This window comes from Notolepis coatsorum, assembly GCF_963971535.1.
Source record: "Notolepis coatsorum genome assembly, chromosome: 13".
Classification (NCBI taxonomy): Eukaryota; Metazoa; Chordata; class Actinopteri; order Aulopiformes; family Paralepididae; genus Notolepis; species Notolepis coatsorum.
In genome coordinates, this window is record NC_140177.1 from 25,195,215 (window position 1) to 25,221,158 (window position 25,944).

Genomic DNA, 25,944 nt, shown 5'->3' on the forward strand with positions numbered 1-25,944 from the left:
CGACGGACGTTTCGCTCTCGCGTCATGCTTGGGTTCGGATGGAAAGGGATCCCAACCCGAGCACGACATGAGAGAGAAATGGCCGTCGGGGGGGGAATGCGGTCGATGCTAAAGTCCGACGCCAAGAGTCACGGGTGCCATGTCGGGAAAAGAAAGCAGGGATTTATCTTCTCCGCTATGTTGGCAGAGTGCAGCGGCGTGCCTGGTCTCTGGAATAAGAGAGAAACGGATCATTTCTGTCTGCTGACCTGGTCTACATCTCTCCATGGCTCAGTAAAGGTTAGCGATGCATCAGCCGCCTGTTCTTTAAAAAGGAACACCAACCAACATCACAGATTCCAACATGGTATTTCCGCGACCTAAGAAAGTTCAATCAATATTTGCGAAGATGAGCTACTTCCTCCAATCCTCCCGAAGCCCGGAAACCCAAACTTGATGATGTCATCGGGTAGAAAGTCTGGAGCTGCTCCACTCAATTACGTGTTGTGGACCCACAGCAATCTTTTTTATACCCAAATTATTATTATTATTCTATAGTAGTGTTCTCAGTTCTGGAACAGAACACCTGTTTACTCAGAACATGAAGTAAAGCTATACTAGTTACTTTAGTAGGACATTTAGTTAAGCTATATTTGTTAATTCAGTAGGACATTTAGTTAGCTATACAAGTTAATTTAGTAGTACATTTAGTAAATCTATACTAGTTATTTCAGTAGGACATTTAGTTAAGCTATACTAGTTATAGTTTACCCAAAAAATTTTTTTTTGGTTGCGCACGTTCATTAACATTTTCGCACCATCTGGCCACAGGAATAACATGTTTGAATTCTGAAAAACGGGTGTAGTTCCCCTTTAAGTTTAATGCTCTGAAAAAAACCTGCTATCGCCTGACCTTGGCGACCCGGAGCTCTCAGCACGCAGTGGAGCCTCGCCCTGGTCGCGGTTACAGCCGCGCCGGCTCTGAATCAGCTGCCGCTCTGCCAAAACGCCAAGGAATGACACCGCCGGCCGACACAATGTGCCCTTGTGCCTGGCGACTTCCCCATAAATACACTGCCACCTCCCGCGCTCGTAATCACCTTCATGAACTATTTTATGAGGTAATGCAATAAATAATAATCCAGTGGCATTACCTGTCGCTGCTGGAGGTCACGCAAGCGCACAGCGGACGTGCTTCAGAGCTGCTACTGTACAAGTATGACGTGTCAGAATCCATATTTTGTGGGTAAAAATAAAGAAAAAAGGTATAAAGAGCGAGTATAAGAAATTATTTATAAATACTCTGCTTTTCTCCGCGCCATTAAAACCCATAATCCCTTAGTCGTCTAATAACTTCAGCATTCTGACGGCCCGGGGGGGGGGGGACGGGGGGGGGGACTCAACACGAGACGGGTTTGGATGCGAAGTCACATGTGATCTGTACTGATCCTTGGCTCTGCCTGCAGTTCTCCTCCACTGCTCTGTTCATATGGATTTGACGTATCGCTAGGCTACAAACAAAACCCTAAAAATACACTTTAACTTGACTACAGTCAGTGCTCTATGTTTGTGTGTGCGTGCATGTGTGTGTCACATGTGTGTGTGTGTGTGTGTGTGAGTGTGTCGCATGTGTTTGGGAGTGTGTATCACATTTGTGTGTGTCAGTGTCGCATGTGTTTTACTATATGTGTGTCGCATGTGTTTTACTATATGTGTGTCGCATGTGTGTGTGTCGCATGTGTTTGTGAGTGTGTATCACATTTGTGTGTGAGTGTCGCATGTGTTTTACTATATGTGTGTCGCATGTGTGTGTGTCGCATGTGTTTGTGAGTGTGTATCACATTTGTGTGTGAGTGTCGCATGTGTTTTACTATATGTGTGTCGCATGTGTGTGTGTCGCATGTGTTTGTGAGTGTGTATCACATTTGTGTGTGTGTGTGTGTCGCATGTGTGTGTGTGTCGCATGTGTGTGTGTGTGTGTGTGTGTGTGTGTCACATGTGTGTGTGTGTGTGTGTGTGTGTGTGTGTGTGAGTGGGAACGTGCATGCTCCGAGGCGTCCAGCCATGCGCTGCACTGTGGACCAGCAGATCTTCTAATTCAATGTACTATACATGTGCAGCAGCAGCAGCATGTACAGACGGACCTCTGTTCCTGCCCAGCGAAGCCTCTCCGGTCAGATACGGGCCCAAGCCGTCCTCCTCCAATAGGAAAACTTGGGCCAGACTAATTGACCCGCTCCGACTGCGGGGCTGGAGCTGACGAGCGCTTAACGCAGAGCGACAGGGCCCCAGAGAGGCCCCGGGGCCCCGAGTGCACAACACATGTTTGTTAGGAAGATCAGTTGCTCACTGTTGAGTAAGGCGCTTGTCCCTTTTGATTCCGGTGACGGAGAGAGAAAAGCCTAACTTCCCAGCGTTTTTCAACCACGAGCGTAAAAACCGACGCCGCCGATTCATCTCGTCCTCCACGCGCCGCGTACACTCATGTCACGTTAGCGGTATTCACGTTCGCCTCGCGCGTGAAGTGGGAGAGGAAGATAGAGAGGAAGGAAGAACAAACAAGAGAAAAGGCCCTTCGGCGAGATTGTTGCACAGGCCTGGTCGATATTATCATCAAATCACAGGAAGAAAAAGAGAGAGAGAGAGAGAGGAGAGAGGAGAGGGAGATAGATGGGAGAGAGGAGAGAGAATTCATAAGCGAGAGAGAGAGATGGGGAGAGAGGAGAGAGGAGAGAGAATTCATAAGAAAGAGAGATATGGGGAGATAGGAGAGATGGGAGAGAGAGAGAATTCATAAGAGAGAGAGATATGGGGAGATAGGAGAGATGGGAGAGAGAGAGAATTCATAAGAGAGAGATCCAGAAAGGGGTGGAAAAGCTTAATGTCTGAAATTTTTTTTCTTTTTAAAGGATGTGTTCTAACGTCGGTGTAATCGCTGTGGACAAACCCTATTAATCCCCCCGCTGGCCAGCTCCGAGTCTGCTTCTCTCCACGCAGGCTTCTGATGGGATCAACTCCTACGGAGGCTAGCGCCCGCAAGAGGACATTTAAATCAATTAAGGGAAATTCAAATCAATTAAGGGAGATATTCTCGGCTCGGCGCTAAGCGATATGGAAGATTTGACAGAGGGAGGCGGTGGACCTCTGCACGGCTCAATCGCACACATCATCTCTGCAGGCGGAGGGAGGTGGGGAGGTCCACGGGGGTCAATCCGGTCTTTGAGCATGAAGGCTAACCTCCAGCGCACGTGGGATAGAGTAACAATCATTTATTAACCGTCTCGCCCAAAGAAAACACTGTCCGGTCTTCACTGAGTCCGGAGGCCTTCATCCAAGGGACACGTTTCAGCTGCCAAATCAATCAAAGTCTCTAAACTACACACGTGCTGTGAACCTTCCGATCGAACCTGGAACCTTCCGATTACCAGCTGACTTCTCTACCTCCTGAGCCACTGTGATAAACAGTCTACCGTGATTGCTTGGGGTAGTGAGAGTTAAAGGGCCAGTTCACCCAAAGGTTTTAAATATATATATATTTTCCCCCTTACTATCTATCCAGATAGTTTCAGTGTGATTTGCTGAGTCTTGGAGATATCTGTCGTAGAGATGTCTGCCGTAGAGATATCTGTCGTAGAGATATCTGTTGTAGAGATATTGGTCGTAGAGATATCTGTCCTAGAGATATCTGTCGTAGAGATATGTGCCGTAGAGATATCCGTCGTCATTCCTATACAATGGAGCTGAATGGCACTGGGTTTTAGTGGCGCAAAGGAAAATAACATTTGAAAAACTCAAAAGCAATGTTTCTTCACAGAAATCATGACCCGGTTACTCAAGATAATCCACGGACCTTGTTGTGAGCAGTTTCATGTAGAAACTACTTTTTACCTTAAGTACACCCGCCATATATTACTGCTGCCCCTTTAAGGTCTGCCTCATACAGACTGTGTGGAAAGTGAAGGCCTTAAAATAAAGCTGATCTGAAAGTTTTATTTGACACCTTCTGACTGTGCTCTGCTCTTCCTAAAGTAAAAATGGCATAAACAGCAAGCAATCAAAATATTTACTGGCACACAGGACTTAGATTTAGATCTGCTGTACCGTATGATAACCTCACCCAAAAATATTGGCAATTCCCTTTTCCATCTCGCAGAGTTTACATAAAGATATAACTGCCAATCCGTGACATTGCCAATGTCAGGTGTCCTCGGGATTTGCAAATGTGTATGTATAAATTATGAAGACAAACACGCATATTTGCTTTTGGCAATGTTCTCGAGTGGCATCAAAAGCAACGAGAGAGAGAGTGGATGAGGACAGAGAGAGGGGGGAGAGAGAAAGGTAAAAAGATAGATGAGAAGGGGAGAAAGAGAGTGAGAAAGGAGGAGATATGAGCACTTGCCTTCCAGCACTGTGAGTTTGGCACTGGTGTTGATCTCCCCGGCGCTGTTGGTCGCCGTGCACTCGTAGATGGCCTCGTCGCGGTGCGTGCGCAGGGGCTGGATGCGGAGCACGGAGCCCGAGCCGTCGTCAAACTCGATCACCTGGGAGGAGCAGAGAGGAGGAGAGAGGAGAGAGAAGCAGGGTCCTGTTGTTACTCTGCGCTCCGTTGTTCTTCAGATGTTCTACCAACCCTGACCCCCCCCACACACACACACACACAGCCTCTCCTCAGTGTACACTGTTACAGGGCCTAAGGCACTCCCTTATAGCTCTTCATATACTGTAGCTTCAAAAGAGAGGAGAGGGGGGGGAGTGAGTGAGAAAGAGAGAGGGGGTGAGCGAGAGAGAAAGAGATAGTGAGAGAAAGAGAGAGAGAGAGAGAGAGAGAGAGAAAAGAGTGAGAAATATAAAGATAGATATAAAGAGAGAGATAAGAGATATAGAGAGAGAGATAAATAAATAGAGAATGGCTGCTCAATTATGTCAAAAATCATAATCTCGATTTTTATTTTTTATTATTGATCTTTTCCCCCCTCCTTTTTCCTCCGATTCCGCGGACTCTCACTGAGAGGGTGTAACGTGTGGAAGGATCACACTACCCCCCTTAGATCCTATCCGCGCTTAGCAGGCGCCCCGACCGAACTGTAGGAGTCGCTGTTTACAACGACCCGGACCCACCCCGCCAGCTTCTCCCACCCTCTAATACTGCCAATTGTATTAGTGTGAACGGCCAGCCAAGCTGGTGACAACCCCGGAGCTGTGAGCTGGATTCGAACAGGCGAATCCAGCGTCTCCGGGGTTGGTGACGAACGCAATCTCCGCTACGCCACCTGACCGCCCCAATCTCGATTATTTTGATCGATATTGAAACCACGATTATTAAACACAATTACTCATTGATTTGAGAACATGATATGATGACGACTGAATTTGTTTTGGAGAGAGAGAGAGAGAAAGCGTGAGGGAGAGAGAGAGAAAGAGTAAACATCAAGGGATGTATGGCTGGAGAGATGACAGCCATACATCAAGGGATGTATGGCTGGAGAGATGGCAGACCGGAGATAGAAAGAGAGAGAGATGATGAATGAGGCTGAGAAGAAGAGAGAGAAGGATGAGAGGAGATGAAGCAGACTACATAAAACAAGATGGAAGAGGATTAAAGAGCGGAGGACCCATCTTGTCTCGCTTGGAGATAATAAAAGTTGACGCTACACTCAATAACAGGCTTCTGATTGTGTGTGTTAGAGAGAGAGAGAGAGAGAGAGAGAGAGAGAGAGAGAGAGAGAGAGAGAGAGAGAGAGAGATACAGAGATATACAGAGAGAGATATAGAGAGAGAGATACATAGATATAGTGTTAGGGAGAGACATAGAGCCCTGAGATTACTACACAGCTAAAACAAAAATCACCTATTGGAAAACACAAACAAAAGCACAGAGCAAAATGCATGGCTATCTGGCTCTAAATCGACAGTACACCATAGCAGATTATTTGAGCATGGTGACTGATGAACAACTAAAAAAAAAACTTGACAAAATACAGACTGAGTGAGCACAGCCTTGCTATTGAAAAGGGGAGGCACAGGGAAACCTGGCTTCCTGCAGAGCAAAGGCTGTGCTGTCATTGCATTCTCAATGAGCCTGAAACTGAGATACACTTCCTCACCAAATGTGAAAAATATAAATATATTAGAGAAACACATTTTAAAAATGTGAATTAATAACAAAAGGTTTTCTTACACTACCAGATACAGACAAACTACCAGTCCTACTAGGGGAGGACTCAACAAGCTGTGAGCTAGCAGCAGTCTATGTTGCTGCCTGCCATAGACTGAGGGACAGTGAGTGAAAGTCACCTGACACATTTATGCTGTAATATTTGATGTTTTATGTGTTGATGATATTTTACGATGATATTTTTTATGTACTTTGACATTGATATCTGTTTTGTAATCCATGTTTATGTTAATATTAATAATTTGCTTTGGCAACATGTACAAGTTATGTCATGCCAATAAAGCCATTTTAATTGAATTTAATTGAGAGAGAGAGAGAGAGAGAGAGAGAGAGAGAGAGAGAGAGACATACAGAGATAGTGTTAGAGAGACATACAGATACATAGAGAGATATTAGAGACATAGAGTGTGTTAGAGAGAGATACATAGAGAGTGTTGGAGAGAGACAGAGAGGGAGAGACGGATATACATAGAGATAGAGACAGAGATAGAGTGTTAGAGAGATATAGACATATAGAGATAGAGACATAGAGAGAGAAGAGATGGAGAGAGAGAAAGATAGAGGGAGAGAGAGAGACAGACATAGTGTTAGAGAGAGAGATACATAGAGAGAGAGACATAGAGAGAGAAGAGATGGAGACAGAGAGAGAGAGATAGATAGAGAGAGAGAGATGCAGAGTGCAAATATAACAATAACGTGCAATAGTAATATACAATGTGCAGGTGATTAAACTGGGTATAAAATATATAATTTACTACTGAATATAGTGCTAATCAGATGTGTGTACAGAGTTGTTGGGGGGGGGGGGGGGGTGATCTCCTTCCACCTGTTCCTCCTTCTATCCAGTGGGTGCCGGCTAGGGCTGACCTTCGAATTTTGTTTTGGCTTTCGAAGCTTCGGGGCCGAGATTCGATTTTAATTCGAAGCTTCGGGTTAAAAAAAAGTATTATTATAAACTATATATATACATATATATAATTTTTTTTTTATGTTGTGGGACTTGTACAGAACTTTGTTCAACTTTGTCAGTGCTGTAAAGTTTAAATCTTTTTAAATCTTAGACAAACTAAACACTTTATAAAAGCAGCACAATGAACACACATTTGTCAGTGCCGAGTCCAACCTCATCTTAAATAACAAACAGCATTGCTTGGTGTAGTTAACAAAGAGAGGCAGAGTTGTTGGGCATTGCACTTCAACGCGGGGGCGGGGTCAGTAGTCCAAACCATCCCTACATCCCATTCGAATCCCATGCCCATCGAACGAAGCTTCGAAGCTTCGAAGTATTTAAGACAGCCCTAGTGCCGGCTGTGTCCCCATCCTCCCCTCATCACAACCCTAACTAAATATAACATCATCCTGGTGTCTTCGTTGTGTTTAGGCTTTGCTCCTCCTACCTGGCTGGTCCACAGGTTTTGCAGCGTGTATGTATTTATTTTCACATCGTTTCAATAGTCTCTGCTGAATGTGTCTGTCTGGATATCCTGCCTGCTCTGGACGACAAGATCTTTTTTTATGGGTCAAAATGCCGATAATAATAAAGGCTGGAAAAGAGGGTTTAATCTCAATGGGGCTAACCTAGTTAAATAAAGGTTAAATGAAAAATAAATAAATAACTGGCTAAGAGAAACCATGTGTGTGCGTGTGTGTCTTTGTGTGCATATGTGTGTATGTGTGTGTGTGTGCATGTGTGTGTGTGTGTGTGTGTCTGTGTCTGTCTATGTGTGTGTGTGTCTTTGTATATATGTGTGTGTCTGTGTGTGTCTGTGTCTCTCTGTGTGTCTATGTCTCTCTTCCTCAAGGTGCTGGGAGCTGACTCTCTCTCTCTATGTATCTCTATCTCAAAGCGCTGGGAGCCGACTCTAGGTCTCTCTCTCTATATATATCTCTCTCACACTATCTCTCTCTCTGTGTGTCTATACAGTATGTGTCTCTACCTCAAAGCGCTGGGAGCGGTCATTCTCTCTCTCTGTGTCTCTACCTCAAAGCGCTAGGAGCCGACTCTAGGTCTCTCTCTCTCTCTCTCTCTCTCTCTCTCTCAAAACGATGGGAGCTGACTCTAGGTCTCTCTCTCTCTCTCTCTCTCTCTACCTCAAAACGATGGGAGCTGACTCTAGCTCTCTCTCTCTCTCTCTCTACCTCAAAGTGCTGGGAGCTGTCACTATGTCTCTCTCTCTCTCTCTCTCTCTCTCTCTCTCTCTCTCTCTCTCTCTCTCTCTCTCTCTGTATGTGTCTCTACCTCAAAGCGCTGGGAGCTGACTCTAGGTCTCTCTCTCTCTCTCTCTCTCTCCCTCAAAACGCTGGGAGCCGACTCTAGGTCTCTCTCTCTCTCTCTCTCTCTCTCTCTCTCTGTGTGTCTCTACCTCAAAGCGCTGGGAGCTGACTCTAGGTCTCTCTCTCTCTCTCTCTCTCTCTCTCTCTCTCTCTGTGTGTCTCTACCTCAAAGCGCTGGGAGCTGACTCTAGGTCTCTCTCTTTCTCTCTCTCTCTGTGTGTGTCTCTACCTCAAAGCGCTGGGAGCTGACTATAGGTCTCTCTCTCTCTCTCTCTCTCTCTCTCGCTCTCTCTCTGTGTGTCTCTACCTCAAAGTGCTGGGAGCTGACTCTAGGTCTCTATCTCTCTCTCTCTATCTCTCTCTCTCTCTCTCTCTCTCTGTGTCTCTGTGTCTCTACCTCAAAGCGCTGGGAGCTGACTTTCTTGCCCTTCTTCATCCAGGTGAGGCGGGGCTTGGGATCTCCGCTGGCCAGGCACACGAACGATGCCACTCCGCCCGAGATGCCCGTCTGGTCCTCTGGGGATTTGACGAAACTTGGCACGCCTGAGAGAGAGAGAGAGAGAGAGAGGGGGAGGGAGGGATGAGGGGGAGAGAGAGAGAGGAGGTGGAATGTTACTGTTAGCGTGAGTGCTGGTCGCTCGACTATGCGAAACTGGTTATCTGCGGATATCACTTTACGACACAACAAAAGATGACAATGAGAGACCTCACAGGCTTTGTTGCTGCCAACACCTGCAGCCAAATCAGGAGGGGAGCTCCCCGTCTGAGCCTGTCTGCCTCAGGGCCACCGCGCTTCTCACCTTCTTGCTGTTACACAACACAGTGTAATGGTCTACTGAAAATAAGGCCGCTGCATTAACCCTCAAAGACCCACCATGGGACCATGTTTGCCTTTTTTAGGAGGGGAGGGTATCTTTAGGGGGAGACAGCAGGTCAACAGTAGATGATCAGCTGGAACCTGGAGATTAAATTGAGATGCAGCTCAGCCGTGTTTTTCTAGTCGTTAATCTGTAATAAACATTGGGTTTTGGATGGGCACCTATTCAAGTTTCGAGCGTATGGAACATTATGATGGAAGTGTATGTATCAATTATGTCTCATGAGTTGTTACAGCAATTTATGAGTTGATCATTTGTTGTTACACAGATTTTGGTGCAGTGTAACCATTTTTGACCAATCAATAATTGATGAACATGGTAAAAAAAATCCCTCCAACATACCACATTAAGACACCAAGACCACAGAAGAATTCATGCTGTGATTGATTTGGTATCAAAAACCTTTCACATTTGGAGATTTCTGTAATAATTGCAATTGCAGAATTGCTGTATGCTGTAGGTATTTAGTTTGTGGTTGTAAAGTTTCACAAGGCTGTGATTATCCTAGAGGTCACAATAGGTCATTCTATACAGTGAGGTCAAGTTTCAGAAATGGTGTCACTATAATGAAATGGCTACTATGGCGAGGTGTAGTCTGACGTCACTTCCTGTGCAGTCCACCCGTATAGGGATTTATCATTGGGAAAATGTATTATCGGCAATTGTAATAATTCTGCCTCATGAACCAAGCTTTCCATTTTTGCACAAAATGAGTTCCCTTCTATCACTAACATTATTGTTTAGCATTTTTGGTTGAAATAAAGTTAGTTATAAAGTTGTTTAATTTGTCGTTAACTCTTTCACAGCCACAAGTTTCCCCCATCCTTCACTGTCTAGCGCCAGCTTTTCATGACCATTTTCGCGATATTTCATGATCTTTGCGGAGCTATTGTATATTCAAGTTCAAGTTCTTTAATAGTTGTCATACAGAAGTACAGAATACTTTCATACAAAATGCTTCTTACTGTTACGCTCCAGAGACTGTGCTAGACAAGATAGTATCAAATAACATAATAACATAATATAGCATGAATTTAGAAGAAGAAAATGAGGTCACAGTGTTCGGTATAGACATATGTACAATGTTCTGAGTTACCATATAATATACAATACACAATACTATGCAGTGTACTAATGTACAGTACTATCTAGTGCAAAGCAGAAATGGGATGAGGTACAATTTTAGGTACAATTTACAGTAAGGTGTACGAGTTGTAGTGCAATCCTTCATCCATAAATATAAAGTGTGGGGAGTGGGTGCTACAGTGTGTTTGTTTAAAGTGGGTGTGTGCTATAAGTGTGTGGAGTGGGTGCTACAGTGTGTTTGTTTAAAGTGAGTGTGTGCGTGTGGATGTGTGTGCTATGTGCGTTTGGTGGTTGTTGTTGTGTAGTGTTCATTCATTGTTCGTTTAGCAGCCTGATGGCCTGGGGATAGAAGCTTCTTCTGAGTCTTTCTGTGCTCGCCTTGAGACTCCTGTATCGCTTGCCTGACCGCAGCAGTTCAAAGAGGCAGTTGTTCGGGTGACTGGAGTCTTTAATGATTCTCTTAGCCTTGCCCTTGCAACGCTTGTAGTAAATGTTCTGGAGGGTGGGGAGCCCCCCTCCAATTGTGCGTTCGGCTGAACGTGTCACTCTTTGTAGTCTGCTTTGGTCTTGTGCAGTGCTATTCCCAAACCAGGAGGTGATGTTGCCGGTCAAGATGCTCTCTATTGTACATGAGTAGAAGTTCTTAAGGATCTTCTGGCTGACTTGGAACTTCCTTAGGCGCCTGAGGAAGTAGAGGCGTTGTCGTGCCTTCTTCACAACACTGTTAATGTGTGTGGTCCATGTCAAGTCCTCGGATATGTAGGCTCCGAGGTACTATATTATAGATTCTATATTATAGCTATGGAGACAATAGTATGGCTCATTTGACAAACACTATTTATAGTCCAACATGTAAAAAAGTGTTAGTTTCTACACACTGTAGTTTGTAGTTTATTACACGTCAAACATCGTCCATTTCCAAGATAATCCAGTCTTTTTCCATAGATCGCGAGATAAAACGTGTTATATGCAATAAGCCCAAACCGTTGTGGTTGATCCCCTGAAACCCCAAATACTCCCTAATCAAAGGTATATATAATGTACACATGTGGGGGGGGGGTAGTCTTACCCTAAAAATACGATCGTTACAAAACGCTTGTTTTATGTCCAGTAAAGTAATACACTGTGATCGTTACATAAACATGTTTCAGGTTCGGTAAAATAGACATGGGGGGTCCTTACCTTAGCCAGAAGGTAATCCAAAAAGAATAATTCCAATGATCCCATCAGCGATTGTGATTACTTGTTTATATGTAATTACACATGTTTACGGGACACTATAGGTTTTGAGGCGAGCAGATCTGCTAGCGATTGCTTTGGAAGAGCTCCTCCCACTCAGAGCGAGCCTCGATAGTCTGGTTCATTCATTTACTCTCCTGTTCCATTTCTATCAGAGTTCAAACGGTAGGCGATACTGCCACCTGGTGATATTCGATCGGCATTGCAATTCCAACGTAGGCAAACAAGCCAGGGACTTATAGAATGAGGATCAAAACCCGAGAAATCCCAGGTATGGCGCTCAACCGCTGGCGAGATAACCCCGAGAAATGTTGGGTCTGGCACTGAATGAGTTAAAAAATAACTACAATTACCAGTAGAACGCCCGTCGTTCAGTGCTGTCACCTAATACACGTCATGGCCATTGACAGAGTGAAGTGTAGTTCCTCAGTGAGCGAAAACATAAACGTTATTTTGCTACCTTTACGATTAATTGCGAATTATTTCATGTTGAGCTATAGATTGTGGATGAATACACACATAAAGGTACACCATGCCAATGTTCATGCTTTATTTGTTTTAAATGAGACGATTTAGAAATGTGTCCATTGGAAATACATTGCGATAGCAAGAGGGGTGGACCGTGCGGGAAACAGCAATGACGTAACCACTACACCTCCCTATGGGGACTAACATCATCACACATGAATACGATTGGACTCATTGGATCCTCAAGAGTCTCTGCTTTCCAGTAATACCAGATTTATGCGATTCAAAGACTGTTCAGGGACCCAGTATGCAGAAATATTCAAATACACCATTTTTAGAATAGGCGAAAATAACCCACTTATACTGCATGCAAACAACTTTTCTTGGTCTAAAACTCCATGGGATTAGCATAAAGTGGGCATGTCTGTAAAGGGGAAACTCATGGGTACCCATAGTAGTGTTGTCACGATACTGGAATTTTGAACTTCGATACGATACCTTGAAATGTATCGATATTCGATACCATTTTCGATACCACAGGGAAAAAGGTTAAATCTTAAAAAATAAAAATAAATACTATACGAGAAGATAAATATAACACTTTTAAAACCCTTTGTTTATCTTTAGATCACACATTTAAAAATAACTGTTCATCTCACTTCAATCATTTTTATTGCAGAACATGGTATTTTCTAGGGGTGGGACGATACATCGATCCAGATCGATACATCGATGTAATTATCAACGATCGAATCGGATCGATGCAATGTAATAAGATCGATTCATATCGATACTCTTATTTAAAAAATCCTGTGGCGAGTCTCCTATCCACCCAAGAACAACAGCAGTAGCTCCGTGTGTGTAGACGTTACAGCATAGCATTCTCCCTTTCTGTGTGTGTGCACGTGTCTTTGGAAAGACCAGATGAGGTCAGAGGAGTGTGATGTTTAAATGTTATTTAAACATAAACAATATAATACATAATAAATGTAGGCCTATACATGATCATGCAACATCAACAAATTGTTGTAGGAACGGTTTGGGAGAGGGAGGTAGGGAGGGGTTTTAGGTTGAGTTTTGAGTTCCAAAAAATGGAGCTTAAAGTTTAAAGCTCAATATATCAAAACGTAGCACTTTACAGTGAACAGGAGGTCTATTTGTATTAAAAACAATAGATTGATTTTCCTTTAAATGTCTGGAAGAGCTCAAAAATACAAATGTCAAATGATATTTTCGTTACCTTTTTTTAGTTGATCTAAATGTTACTGATTGTGTTAAATGGGCATATGATATCATCTCATATCGATTGCAGGCACCTGAATCTAATCTAATCGTATTGTATCGTGAGAGACTTTGTGATATCGGCAAATATCGTATCGTTGTCCAAAGAATCGATATCGTATCGTATCATGATGAAACTGGTGATTCCCACCCCTAGTATTTTCTCAAGCAGACAGATGTAAACACTGTAATCTGTGTTGCATGTACCTGACAAACTGAACTGTTTGTATTACAGTCATATTCCGACTTAACTGAATGCACATGTGTGTGTGACGTGGACTACTGTACTATTACAGGTATTGAAATGAACAATGCAACTTCCTTATACAAAAAAAAAGAAGAAGATTTTTTTTAATTAATAATTAAATATCGATATTTCGGGAAATGAGTATTGAAACCGTTTTAAATATTCAGAATCGATATGTATGGATTTTTCGATATTTTTGACAACACTAACCCATAGAGCCTGTTTTCATTCAGATACCGTGCGGTGAGAGGTCAAGGGAGCTCTTGGCCATGTCAGTTGTCCCTCGCCACTGGCTTCATGGTCATCTAGCCTCATACGATGCCAATATATTCACTCTAGCTTTAAAACAGAGCCTGCTACAGCCTGCGAAAGACTGTAATGTTGGCCGTAGGCGTTGATCTCTTTTAAAAGCCAAGGTTAGACAGAGTTGCACACATACCCTAACGCTTAGCGGGGGCGTACAGCCAAACATTAAAAGGCACTAAGAAGAAGGGCCGTGGCATTGACGTGCCGTCAACCCGTGTTTTCAGTCAGTCACCATGACCCCGTGACCCTTAGCTTCGATGCCGGCCGTACGCCGGAACAGGCGTTCAAAAGGCCCTGAGGTTGTTGCAGCCTCTTCAGACAGGCCTGAGCTGCTGGTACTACGTTAGGTGAGTTTAAAAACAACACCGTAGACCTGAGCTGCTGGTACTACGTTAGGTGAGTTTAAAAACAACACTGTAGGCCTGAGCTGCTGGTACTACGTTAGGTGAGTTTAAAAACAACACTGTAGGCCTGAGCTGCTGGTACTATGTTAGGTGAGTTTAAAAACAACACTGTAGGCCTGAGCTGCTGGTACTACGTTAGGTGAGTTTAAAAACAACACTGTAGGCCTGAGCTGCTGGTACTACGTTAGGTGAGTTTAAAAACAACACCGTAGACCTGAGCTGCTGGTACTACGTTAGGTGAGTTTAAAAACAACACTGTAGACCTGAGCTGCTGGTACTACGTTAGGTGAGTTTAAAAACAACACTGTAGACCTGAGCTGCTGGTACTACGTTAGGTGAGTTTAAAAACAACACCATAGACCTGAGCTGCTGGTACTACGTTAGGTGAGTTTAAAAACAACACTGTAGACCTGAGCTGCTGGTACTACGTTAGGTGAGTTTAAAAACAACACTGTAGACCTGAGCTGCTGGTACTACGTTAGGTGAGTTTAAAAACAACACTGTAGGCCTGAGCTGCTGGTACTACGTTAGGTGAGTTTAAAAACAACACTGTAGACCTGAGCTGCTGGTACTACGTTAGGTGAGTTTAAAACAACACCATAGGCCTGAGCTGCTGGTACTACGTTAGGTGAGTTTAAAAACAACACTGTAGGCCTGAGCTGCCTGCTGGTACTACGTTAGGTGAGTTTAAAAACAACACTGTAGACCTGAGCTGCTGGTACTACGTTAGGTGAGTTTAAAAACAACACTGTAGGCCTGAGCTGCTGGTACTACGTTAAGGTATGTTTAGAAACAACACTGTTTAGCTTCACACAACACCTGTGTTGGTGTTTTGGCTGTGTGCCTTCAGGGGCGTCTGGTGTGTGTGTGTGTGTGTGTGTGTGTGTGTGTGTGTGTGTGTGTGTGTGTGTGTGTGTGTGTGTGTGTGTGTGTGTGTGTGTGTGCAGGTGTGTGTGTGTGTGTGTGTGTGCAGGTGTGTGTGTGTGCAGGTGTGTGTGTGTGTGTGTGTGTGTGTGTGTGTGTGTGCACGTGTGCGTGTGTGTGTGTGAGAGGCTGCCCCCCCCCCCCCCCAGTGCCATTGTGCCCTGGATGGCGAGAACACGTTTGAGCACCACACCCCGTCTGAGTGACACAGCACTATGGCAACAACAACAAAAAAAAACACCACCAAAACAGTCATTAGTCCTCGGCTTCACCCGCCCTCTTTATTTAGTGCCGGGAGACGGGCAGGACATGTCAGGCTTTAACAACGTGTGACAACGTCCTTATTACCAACTCGGGCTGCTCATGTTTCATGTCCAGAGACATTACGGGGGTGAGAACACCTAAACAACAGTAGTAAGGCTCCTCCCTGTGAGCCTGGGAGCTGCACCATTATGTTATGTATACAACACAGACGTATGGCCCTCTGCTGCCTGAGCACACGCTGGGGAAAACACAGCAGACGCCTGCCACCAAGCCTCCCTTTTGTTTTTTGTTTTTATATACGTGTTCTAATATAAGGTATGACGCTGGAGGAGGGAATCAATATCTAGTTAACATAACATAGGACCTCCTTCAGACGTGCTGTGGGGGGGGGGCACGGAGGGGGTTGCTGCTCCGCATGGTGTCAGCGGAGGCAGCGGAGAGAGAGAGAAAGAGATAGAGAGAGAGAGAGAGAGAGAGAGAGAGAGAGAGAGAGAGAGAGAGAGAGAGAGAGAGAGAGAGAGAGAGAGAGAGAGAGAGAGAGAGAAAGAGAAAGAGAAAGAGAGAGATAGAGAGAGAGAGAGAGAGAAAGAGGGGAGGGGTGGCTGTCCTTGCCCTTGGACATCTCCGCAGCTGAGCGGCAGGCAGTGACTGAAGGTATATGGGTGGAAGGAGGTGTCATGGCAGCAGAGATGAGGCTGCCGTCTGCATTGTGTTCAGGTGGAGGATACAGACAGGAAGTGATACGAGCTACTCCCTGCGGCAGAGTTTCACTCTCTACTGACCGGACAGGAAGACAGCCCGACTACTGACCAGACAGCAGGGCAGCCTGACTACTGACCTGACAGGATGACAGCCTGACTACTGACCAGACATGATGACAGCCTGACTACTGACCGGACAGGAAGACAGCCTGACTACTGACCAGACAGCAGGGCAGCCTGACTACTGACCTGACAGGATGACAGCCTGACTACTGACCAGACATGATGACAGCCTGACTACTGACCAGACAGGAAGACAGCCTGACTACTGACCAGACAGGAAGACAGCCTGACTACTGACCAGACAGCAGGGCAGCCTGACTACTGACCTGACAGGATGACAGCCTGACTACTGACCAGACATGATGACAGCCTGACTACTGACCAGACAGGAAGACAGCCTGACTACTGACCAGACAGGAAGACAGCCTGACTACTGACCAGACAGGAAGACAGCCTGACTACTGACCAGACAGGATGACATCCTGACTACTGACCAGACAGGAAGACAGCCTGACTACTGACCAGACAGGAAGACAGCCTGACTACTGACCAGACAGGATGACAGCCTGACTACTGACCAGACAGCAGGGCAGCCTGACTACTGACCAGACAGGATGACAGCCTGACTACTGACCAGACAGCAGGGCAGCCTGACTACTGACCAGACAGGATGACAGCCTGACTACTGACCTGACAGGAAGACAGCCTGACTACTGACCAGACAGGAAGACAGCCTGACTACTGACCAGACAGGAAGACAGCCTGACTACTGACCAGACAGGAAGACAGCCTGACTACTGACCAGACAGGATGACATCCTGACTACTGACCAGACAGGAAGACAGCCTGACTACTGACCTGACAGGATGACATCCTGACTACTGACCAGACAGGACAACAGCCTGACTACTGACCTGACAGGAAGACAGTGTAGGTTAGTTTATTAGGACAAGTGCATGACAGTAAGGTTAGTCGGGGTTAGATTTTTTTTTTTTTTTTTTTTATCATTTCAGATAATGGTTGAAGAAGTGAGTCTTTAGTCGACGGCGAAAGATTGGACGGGATTCGGCTGTCCTAACTGGGATGGGTAGTTCATTCCACCATTGTGGGGCAAGGACTGAGAATAGGCGGCTTCTCTTTGATGACCCTCCGGGAGCTTGGATAGGAGTAGATCACTCTCTACTGACCGGACAGGAAGACAGCCCGACTACTGACCAGACAGCAGGGCAGCCTGACTACTGACCTGACAGGATGACAGCCTGACTACTGACCAGACATGATGACAGCCTGACTACTGACCGGACAGGAAGACAGCCTGACTACTGACCAGACAGCAGGGCAGCCTGACTACTGACCTGACAGGATGACAGCCTGACTACTGACCAGACATGATGACAGCCTGACTACTGACCAGACAGGAAGACAGCCTGACTACTGACCAGACAGGAAGACAGCCTGACTACTGACCAGACAGCAGGGCAGCCTGACTACTGACCAGACATGATGACAGCCTGACTACTGACCAGACAGGAAGACAGCCTGACTACTGACCAGACAGGAAGACAGCCTGACTACTGACCAGACAGGAAGACAGCCTGACTACTGACCAGACAGGATGACATCCTGACTACTGACCAGACAGGAAGACAGCCTGACTACTGACCAGACAGGAAGACAGCCTGACTACTGACCAGACAGGATGACAGCCTGACTACTGACCAGACAGCAGGGCAGCCTGACTACTGACCAGACAGGATGACAGCCTGACTACTGACCAGACAGCAGGGCAGCCTGACTACTGACCAGACAGGATGACAGCCTGACTACTGACCTGACAGGAAGACAGCCTGACTACTGACCAGACAGGAAGACAGCCTGACTACTGACCAGACAGGAAGACAGCCTGACTACTGACCAGACAGGAAGACAGCCTGACTACTGACCAGACAGGATGACATCCTGACTACTGACCAGACAGGAAGACAGCCTGACTACTGACCTGACAGGATGACATCCTGACTACTGACCAGACAGGACAACAGCCTGACTACTGACCTGACAGGAAGACAGCCTGACTACTGACCAGACAGGAAGACAGCCTGACTACTGACCGGACAGGAAGACAGCCTGACTACTGACCGGACATGAAGACAGCCTGACTACTGACCGGACAGGAAGACAGCCTGACTACTGACCAGACAGGAAGACAGCCTGACTACTGACCAGACAGGATGACAGCCTGACTACTGACCAGACAGGAAGACAGCCTGACTACTGACCTGACAGGACAACAGCCTGACTACTGACCAGACAGGAAGACAGCCTGACTACTGACCTGACAGGAAGACAGCATGACTACTGACCGGACATGAAGACAGCCTGACTACTGACCTGACAGGAAGACAGCCTGACTACTGACCTGACAGGATGACATCCTGACTACTGACCAGACAGGACAACAGCCTGACTACTGACCTGACAGGAAGACAGCCTGACTACTGACCAGACAGGAAGACAGCCTGACTACTGACCGGACAGGAAGACAGCCTGACTACTGACCGGACATGAAGACAGCCTGACTACTGACCTGACAGGAAGACAGCCTGACTACTGACCAGACAGGATGACAGCCTGACTACTGACCTGACAGGATGACAGCCTGACTACATTTACATTTACATTTAGTCATTTAGCTGACGCTTTTATCCAAAGCGACTTACAAGTTCTGTGCGACAAGACAGCAAGAAGGGTATAACTCTATCAGCTGAGTAACAATGTTCATCAAAGTGTTGCGTGTTACAGTGTAGGTTAGTTTATTAGGACAAGTGCATGACAGTAAGGTTAGTCGGGGTTAGATTTTTTTTTTTTTTTTTTTATCATTTCAGATAATGGTTGAAGAAGTGAGTCTTTAGTCGACGGCGAAAGATTGGACGGGATTCGGCTGTCCTAACTGGGATGGGTAGTTCATTCCACCATTGTGGGGCAAGGACTGAGAATAGGCGGCTTCTCTTTGATGACCCTCCGGGAGCTTGGATAGGAGTAGATCTGAGGCGGCCAGAAGATGCAGAGCGTAGGGGTCTTGAGGGTGTGTAGTTAGAGACCATTGACCGGAGGTAGGCGGGAGCGGTTCCCTTTGCCGCACGGTATGCTAGGTCGAGGGCCTTGAAGCGGATACGTGCAGCAATGGGGAGCCTGACCTGACAGGACAACAGCCTGACTACTGACCTGACAGGAAGACAGCCTGACTACTGACCAGACAGGAATACAGCCTGACTACTGACCTGACAGGACAACAGCCTGACTACTGACCTGACAGGACAACAGCCTGACTACTGACCAGACAGGACAACAGCCTGACTACTGACCTGACAGGAAGACAGCCTGACTACTGACCAGACAGGAATACAGCCTGACTACTGACCTGACAGGACAACAGCCTGACTACTGACCAGACAGGAAGACAGCCTGACTACTGACCAGACAGGAAGACAGCCTGACTACTGACCAGACAGGAAGACAGCCTGACTACTGACCAGACAGCAGGGCAGCCTGACTACTGACCAGACAGGAAGACAGCCTGACTACTGACCTGACAGGAAGACAGCCTGACTACTGACCAGACAGGAAGACAGCCTGACTACTGACCAGACAGGATGACAGCCTGACTACTGACCAGACAGGATGACAGCCTGACTACTGACCAGACAGGATGACAGCCTGACTACTGACCAGACAGGATGACAGCCTGACTACTGACCTGACAGGAAGACAGCCTGACTACTGACCAGACAGGAAGACAGCCTGACTACTGACCAGACAGGATGACAGCCTGACTACTGACCAGACAGGATGACAGCCTGACTACTGACCAGACAGGATGACAGCCTGACTACTGACCTGACAGCAGGGCAGCCTGACTACTGACCAGACAGGATGACAGCCTGACTACTGACCAGACAGGATGACAGCCTGACTACTGACCTGACAGGAAGACAGCCTGACTACTGACCAGACAGGAAGACAGCCTGACTACTGACCAGACAGGATGACAGCCTGACTACTGACCAGACAGGGCGACAGCCTGACTACTGACCAGACAGGATGACAGCCTCGCCACTTTCTACCAGGCTGCTGTGAAATACTAAATCCCCCCCCTCTGCTGCACATTACAAATTACAAAATGTGTAACCTGGCAGCTCCAATTGTAGAGGCGTGCCTCCTGCCAAACGCTCCCTTTTGTATATAGACTATATGTCTGCGGAGGGGAAAGAAACACATATTTCTGACAAGGGCACATCTATTCTACTACCACAATGAACTGAGTAGTTGACAGAGCGGATTACAGCAATAAACATGTCAACAGCATTCAGGACAGACGGTAATTGCTGGACAATTCCTATATGCATTTAAGTGCTATTTTAGAGGTATGTGTAGGAAAGCCTAATGTCCACTGGTTGCAAGACTGGAAAAAGTGGATAAAAACACACACATAAATATAGACCTCAGAGTTTTCAGTGGATGAACGCCGACAGGAAATCCACCAAGGCTTGTCCACTTGAAGGATCAAGGATTGTTTTGGTGGTTTTCAACCTGCACCGTATCTTTCAATCATCTGGCATTATACAGACACAGGGGAATGGTCAGAATTCTATAAAACATCTCTGTTTCAGAGTCAAAAAGACATTAGAGGCGAAACATAAATGTCTTATTTATGGACCCAATGGTGATATTTTGGTGGGAACAGATTGGTATGATACCAGACAATAGAAATATAAGTTTTAGGTTGACAATAACCAGATTTATCCAATTCTTAAACTTTAGGAATTGCAATCAAAGTATATACTGAATATAGGCCTCAATATTGGTTAGTTTTGGATAATTGTGAGCCTACACTTCGGGTGAGAGAGATGAATGACATGTTTGCTGAAACAAGTCGATTGACTCTCCCACGGTGTGCATGAAAAGTATAGTAATGTTATGTTTACATTTAAGATCTATACTTATAGGGCGGCTAAGTGGCGCAGTGGGCAAGGCGCTCGCCACTAACGCAGGAGATGCTGGGTTCGAGCCCAGCTCTCGGCGTTGCTTCCGGCTTGGCTGGTCGTTCATACTAATACAATTGGCAGTATTAGGGGGTGGGAAAGCCGGTGGGTGGGGATCAGACGTTGTGGACAGCAACTCCTACAGGTCGGTTGGTGCGCCTGTACAGCAGAATCAGGAAGCAACGGGGGCAGCGTGAGCCTCCCACGCGTTACTCCTCGCCACTGAGAGATCGCGCTGTACAGGTGAAAAGATGCGACAGCTGCCTCCTCGTGTACTGGAGGGGACACGTGATGCAAGGCTTGGTCCACATTGCAGCCGACCAGTGGGAGGCATGGTCTAGCAACGTTCGAGACAGGGGAGGGAAGAATTGGATAATACCGAAATTGGGATGGGAGAAAAATAGAAAAATGGGGTTGAAAAAGTAGATACAAAAAGGATCTATACTTATAAAGTGCTGCAAGAGAGCAGCAGAAAGTATACACACCCCAATACTCACAGGGAAAGTAGGAATGGTCCAAGTTTGTACAACAAAAACATCATGAAATCCATGTCAGAGCCAGAAGGGTTTGAATCCCATGAATGGAAAATTCAAAACATTGCAGCCTGTGGAAGACTTCGTATTATGAGGCTGTGTGCAAACTGTGCATTCATGGTGGCGTTTGCCATGTCTGTATATGTATCCATGTGTTTTTTGGATGTACAACCAGCTGACCTCTGACACACACAGCCACACTTATTCTTGTTGTATTGTATTTTTGTACCGTCTTTATACCTGTATCACTATACTACAACTACTATAATGCTACAATTGTATACATACATCTGATTAGCACTATACTCAGTAGTACTAATTTATATATTTATATTTAAGATAAACCCAATGGAAAAACATGCACAACAGATCACTAACGCTGTCCCGTTCCCTGACGAAGACGGACAGGTGCACTTGGATTGGTCCCCGGGGTGCTTCTTCAAAGAAATCCAGTTATTATTATTATTATTATTATTATTATTATTATTATTATTATTATTATTATTATTATTATTATTATTATTATTATTATTATTATTATTATTATTATTATTATTATTATTATTTGCACTCTGGTTGGATAATAATAATAACTTTATTTATATAGCACCTTTCATACATGGATCGCAGCTCAAAGTGATTCACAGAAAATAGCATAAAATTTGCATACAGTTGACTGAATAAAAGCAATGCATGAAGTGCAGAGACATAAGAATAGGCCTAAAATAAGTACAATAAGTACAGTGTTGCTTGAAAGCATTTGAACCCCCCCGGGAACAGCCAGTCCCCCAAACACCATACACATCAATCCTCACCACATCCCCATTTAAGACACCCCCCCCTGATAAAGCACGTCATGACCGAAGGAAAAACACAAACAGCACCACTCGCGACGGGAGTGCCAGCCCCGACCCATCTCCCCCGGTCCCGGTGACCTCGCCACCACGAGGAAAACGGCAAACTCCACGCACCCACCCCCAAACGCAACGGAGGAATGACACATCACGTGCAATGGGTAGATTAAGGAGGTCGGCTGTGGTCGATCTAAGAGCTCAAGTTGGCACATAAAATTACAGGAAGTCAGTAATGTATGAAGGTGCTAAACCATTTATGGTTTGTATATAGGTAAAATAACTTTCAAATCAATTATAAAGGATACAGGAAGCCAGTGCAATGTAGCTAAAACAGGTGTAATATGATCTTTCTTGTTTTTGTTCAAAGTTTTGGATTAACTGTAGTTTCAACTCAATTTATGTTCGTTGTACTGTACACATTTGAATGTAATCTAATATAATATGTATCCATGTGTTTTTGGGTGTACAAGCAGCTGACCTCTGACCCTCTGCCCACCTGACATCTGAATGACTTTTTCTTCTTCTAGAGACATGGTTTTGATTGGCACGGCGTGGTAATAACACCTCCCGTCAACGCCCCCGCCCCCCTCTGTACATGTAGGCAGAAAGCGGGAGGCTTCATCTCATGTTTTCCACTTTGATTTCCTCCACATAAAGTGGCTGTGCATGTGCCAGCGAGTAGGGGAACAGGGCACGCTCACCACACATCCGCATGAGGCGTGTCGAGGGAGGGCTGCGGGTAAGAAGAGACCCAATACGCATCGTCTCGGCTTCCTCCCTTCCCGAGAGACCCTCTCCGCTAGACATGTGTCCACAGGAGTCCTTTTAAGGTTCATGTAGGGGCTTTTCCCTGCCGCTACCGAGAAGGGCGGATCAGGAGGACGGTTAACCAGATCAGAGCACATGCTTCAAATTAAAAGCTCTCACATTTCTGTGTAGAACCAGTGATGCATAAATGGGCCTGTGGAATCATTCCCCCCCCCCACTAGACGCTACTTCGTTTGTCCGAGGAAAGCAACAGCTGCGATTGGAGGATAGAGGAAAAGAGGGCGGGCCTCGAGATAGGTCAACTGTCCCTCACGGAGGCGTCCTAGATATGAATCCCCTTAAAACAGCTTCTGCCTGTCCTCCAAAGATCACACTAGTTTTGACTGGAGACCTGTGACTCAGAGGAGAGAGAGGCCTGCCAGAGCCGTCCGCCCCTGACCTGCGCCTGGGCCGAGCGCTCGGTGGTGAGCGGTCCAAAACAAACTCCGGTTGTAACTCTGGGATTTACAGATGGGGTGAATATGGCACATGGCGAGGAAAGGGACTTAAGTCTTAGGATTCTATTCTATTGTTGTTTTGGCTCTGCACTCCCAGCACGTTGGGATTTGAAATGGAAAGATTACTGAGGTGAAGTGCAGACTTAAATCTCAGGATGTTCCACATATCTACATCCATATAGTATATATATTTAGATTCTAGTGTTGTAGATTTAGTAGTAGTATTGTAACCATATTCATTGTAATGTATAATATAACTGATATATATATACCGGTATATATATTATATACAGACCCTCATCTGCACATTTGATCACATTTCAATTTCTCAGATGCGCATATTCAGAGTTAATTATATTCTTTACACTGCCTAATTTTACTTTTCCACTGTACTATCATTTTATCGCCTGTATTTATGTCTTCTACTATTACCCTGCCAGCCTGCCCATACCTGTACCTCCCCTCCTGCCTCCCCATGCTGCTATGATGATAGGGGATCAATAAAGGAATATCTTACCTCATTGTATCTTATATCGACTGTTGAAATTGTAGCCCCTTATCTGACTCTTTCCTGTCTAATTTCTCCATTGACTTCGGCAGTGAAATTGGGAAAGTGTCACTGAAACTGCACCCACCTGGACTTCCACTTATAGGGACAGGAAGGTGTGAATGTATTCTATTGACCCTGCGGGACCGGACAGAAGAACACTCGGGCCATGTCCAGACTAAACCAATTTCGGTCGTATCAGTCAAAGTATTTGATCGTATGCACCTTTCATCGACACAGAACTGCATTCTGGGAGCCTGAAGACGCTATTTTCTGAAACCGGCTTCCAGAGTGCGCAAATCTGAAGACGCTCCCAGGTCAGGTCTGGGTGCCTGCTCAGCGAAAGGCAGGAAGTGGTGAAGGCAGCGTGACCTCCCATGCGTTACACTTCACCAATGAGAGTCCCTGCTGCCAGGTGAAAAGAGAGCCGCTGGCTGTCTCCGCGTGTGTCGGAGGAAGCATGTGGTAGACTTCAGGGTTCCCTTGTACCGACCAGTAGGGGGAACATGTGCACAACAACCAGGTAGGGGAGGGGGGGGAAATTGGCATAACGACTAAATTGGGATGGGGAGAAAAGCATAGAAAATGAGGCGGAGAAAAAGAGGATAAAAAAATGTATAATTAATGTTCTTACACAAGGATTTGGCGCAACTTAACTTGAGTGTAGTCTTTTGAGAGAATATAAATTTAATTTACATTATAAAAAAGTAACTGTACTTACAGTAGATTTCATTCACAGTTTGTGAATCACGCCTGGTGATACTAAATTGAGATTTGGCCTGATTCATAGATGTGCGACTTGGCCATAATAAGGTCATTTATAGGCCTGATATTCTATATTCAAATTGCATGTGTCCGGATGGCAGAATTCAGTACTGTCTCTACAAAATCTCCTGTTTTATCATCTGCCCTTTATTAATTTGCTTAGATTTGTACACGTGATCTCAAGAAGGTGCTGAATGAGCTCAGTGGAAATTCTCCATGTCTGGTAATTTTTTTCAAAGATGAAAAAATTTAAGAAAAAAAATAAGAATTATAAAAAAAAATTTAAATAATAAGAATTTATATTCTCCTTTGGTTAATCACAATTTACTCAAGCCTAGTAACAGACACAATATTTCTGAAACTGGGAATAGATTCCCTGAGATCCATAGATGTCCCTAGACACCAAAAACATGCAAATGGCCCTGGTAGAAGTGGCGCAATCTTCCATTTACTTAGGTATGTATTTTTAGGCGGATTTTCAAAAAATATGGCTGTTTAAGAGCCTATAGGGGGACCCTGCTTTTCTTTATCATAAATCGATCAATAGAGACCGTATTAGATCCCCAATTATCATATCATGATCATCATATCGTATCATTGGAAAGCCACACTCATTGGCTACAACCCTGTGCAAAGATTTTCGAGA

The 25,944-nt window shown here is 45.4% G+C and overlaps 1 protein-coding gene across 1 annotated transcript in view; it reads right to left on the reverse strand.

Moving 5' to 3' along the window:
• LOC311239297 (receptor-type tyrosine-protein phosphatase F-like) overlaps window positions 1-25,944 on the reverse strand; it is a 226,449-nt gene that overhangs the window by 149,800 nt on the left and 50,705 nt on the right. The window contains 2 exon segments of the mRNA XM_084327604.1: window positions 4,382-4,523; window positions 8,829-8,974. Of these exon segments, the coding sequence (XP_084183730.1) occupies window positions 4,382-4,523; window positions 8,829-8,974 (288 nt within the window).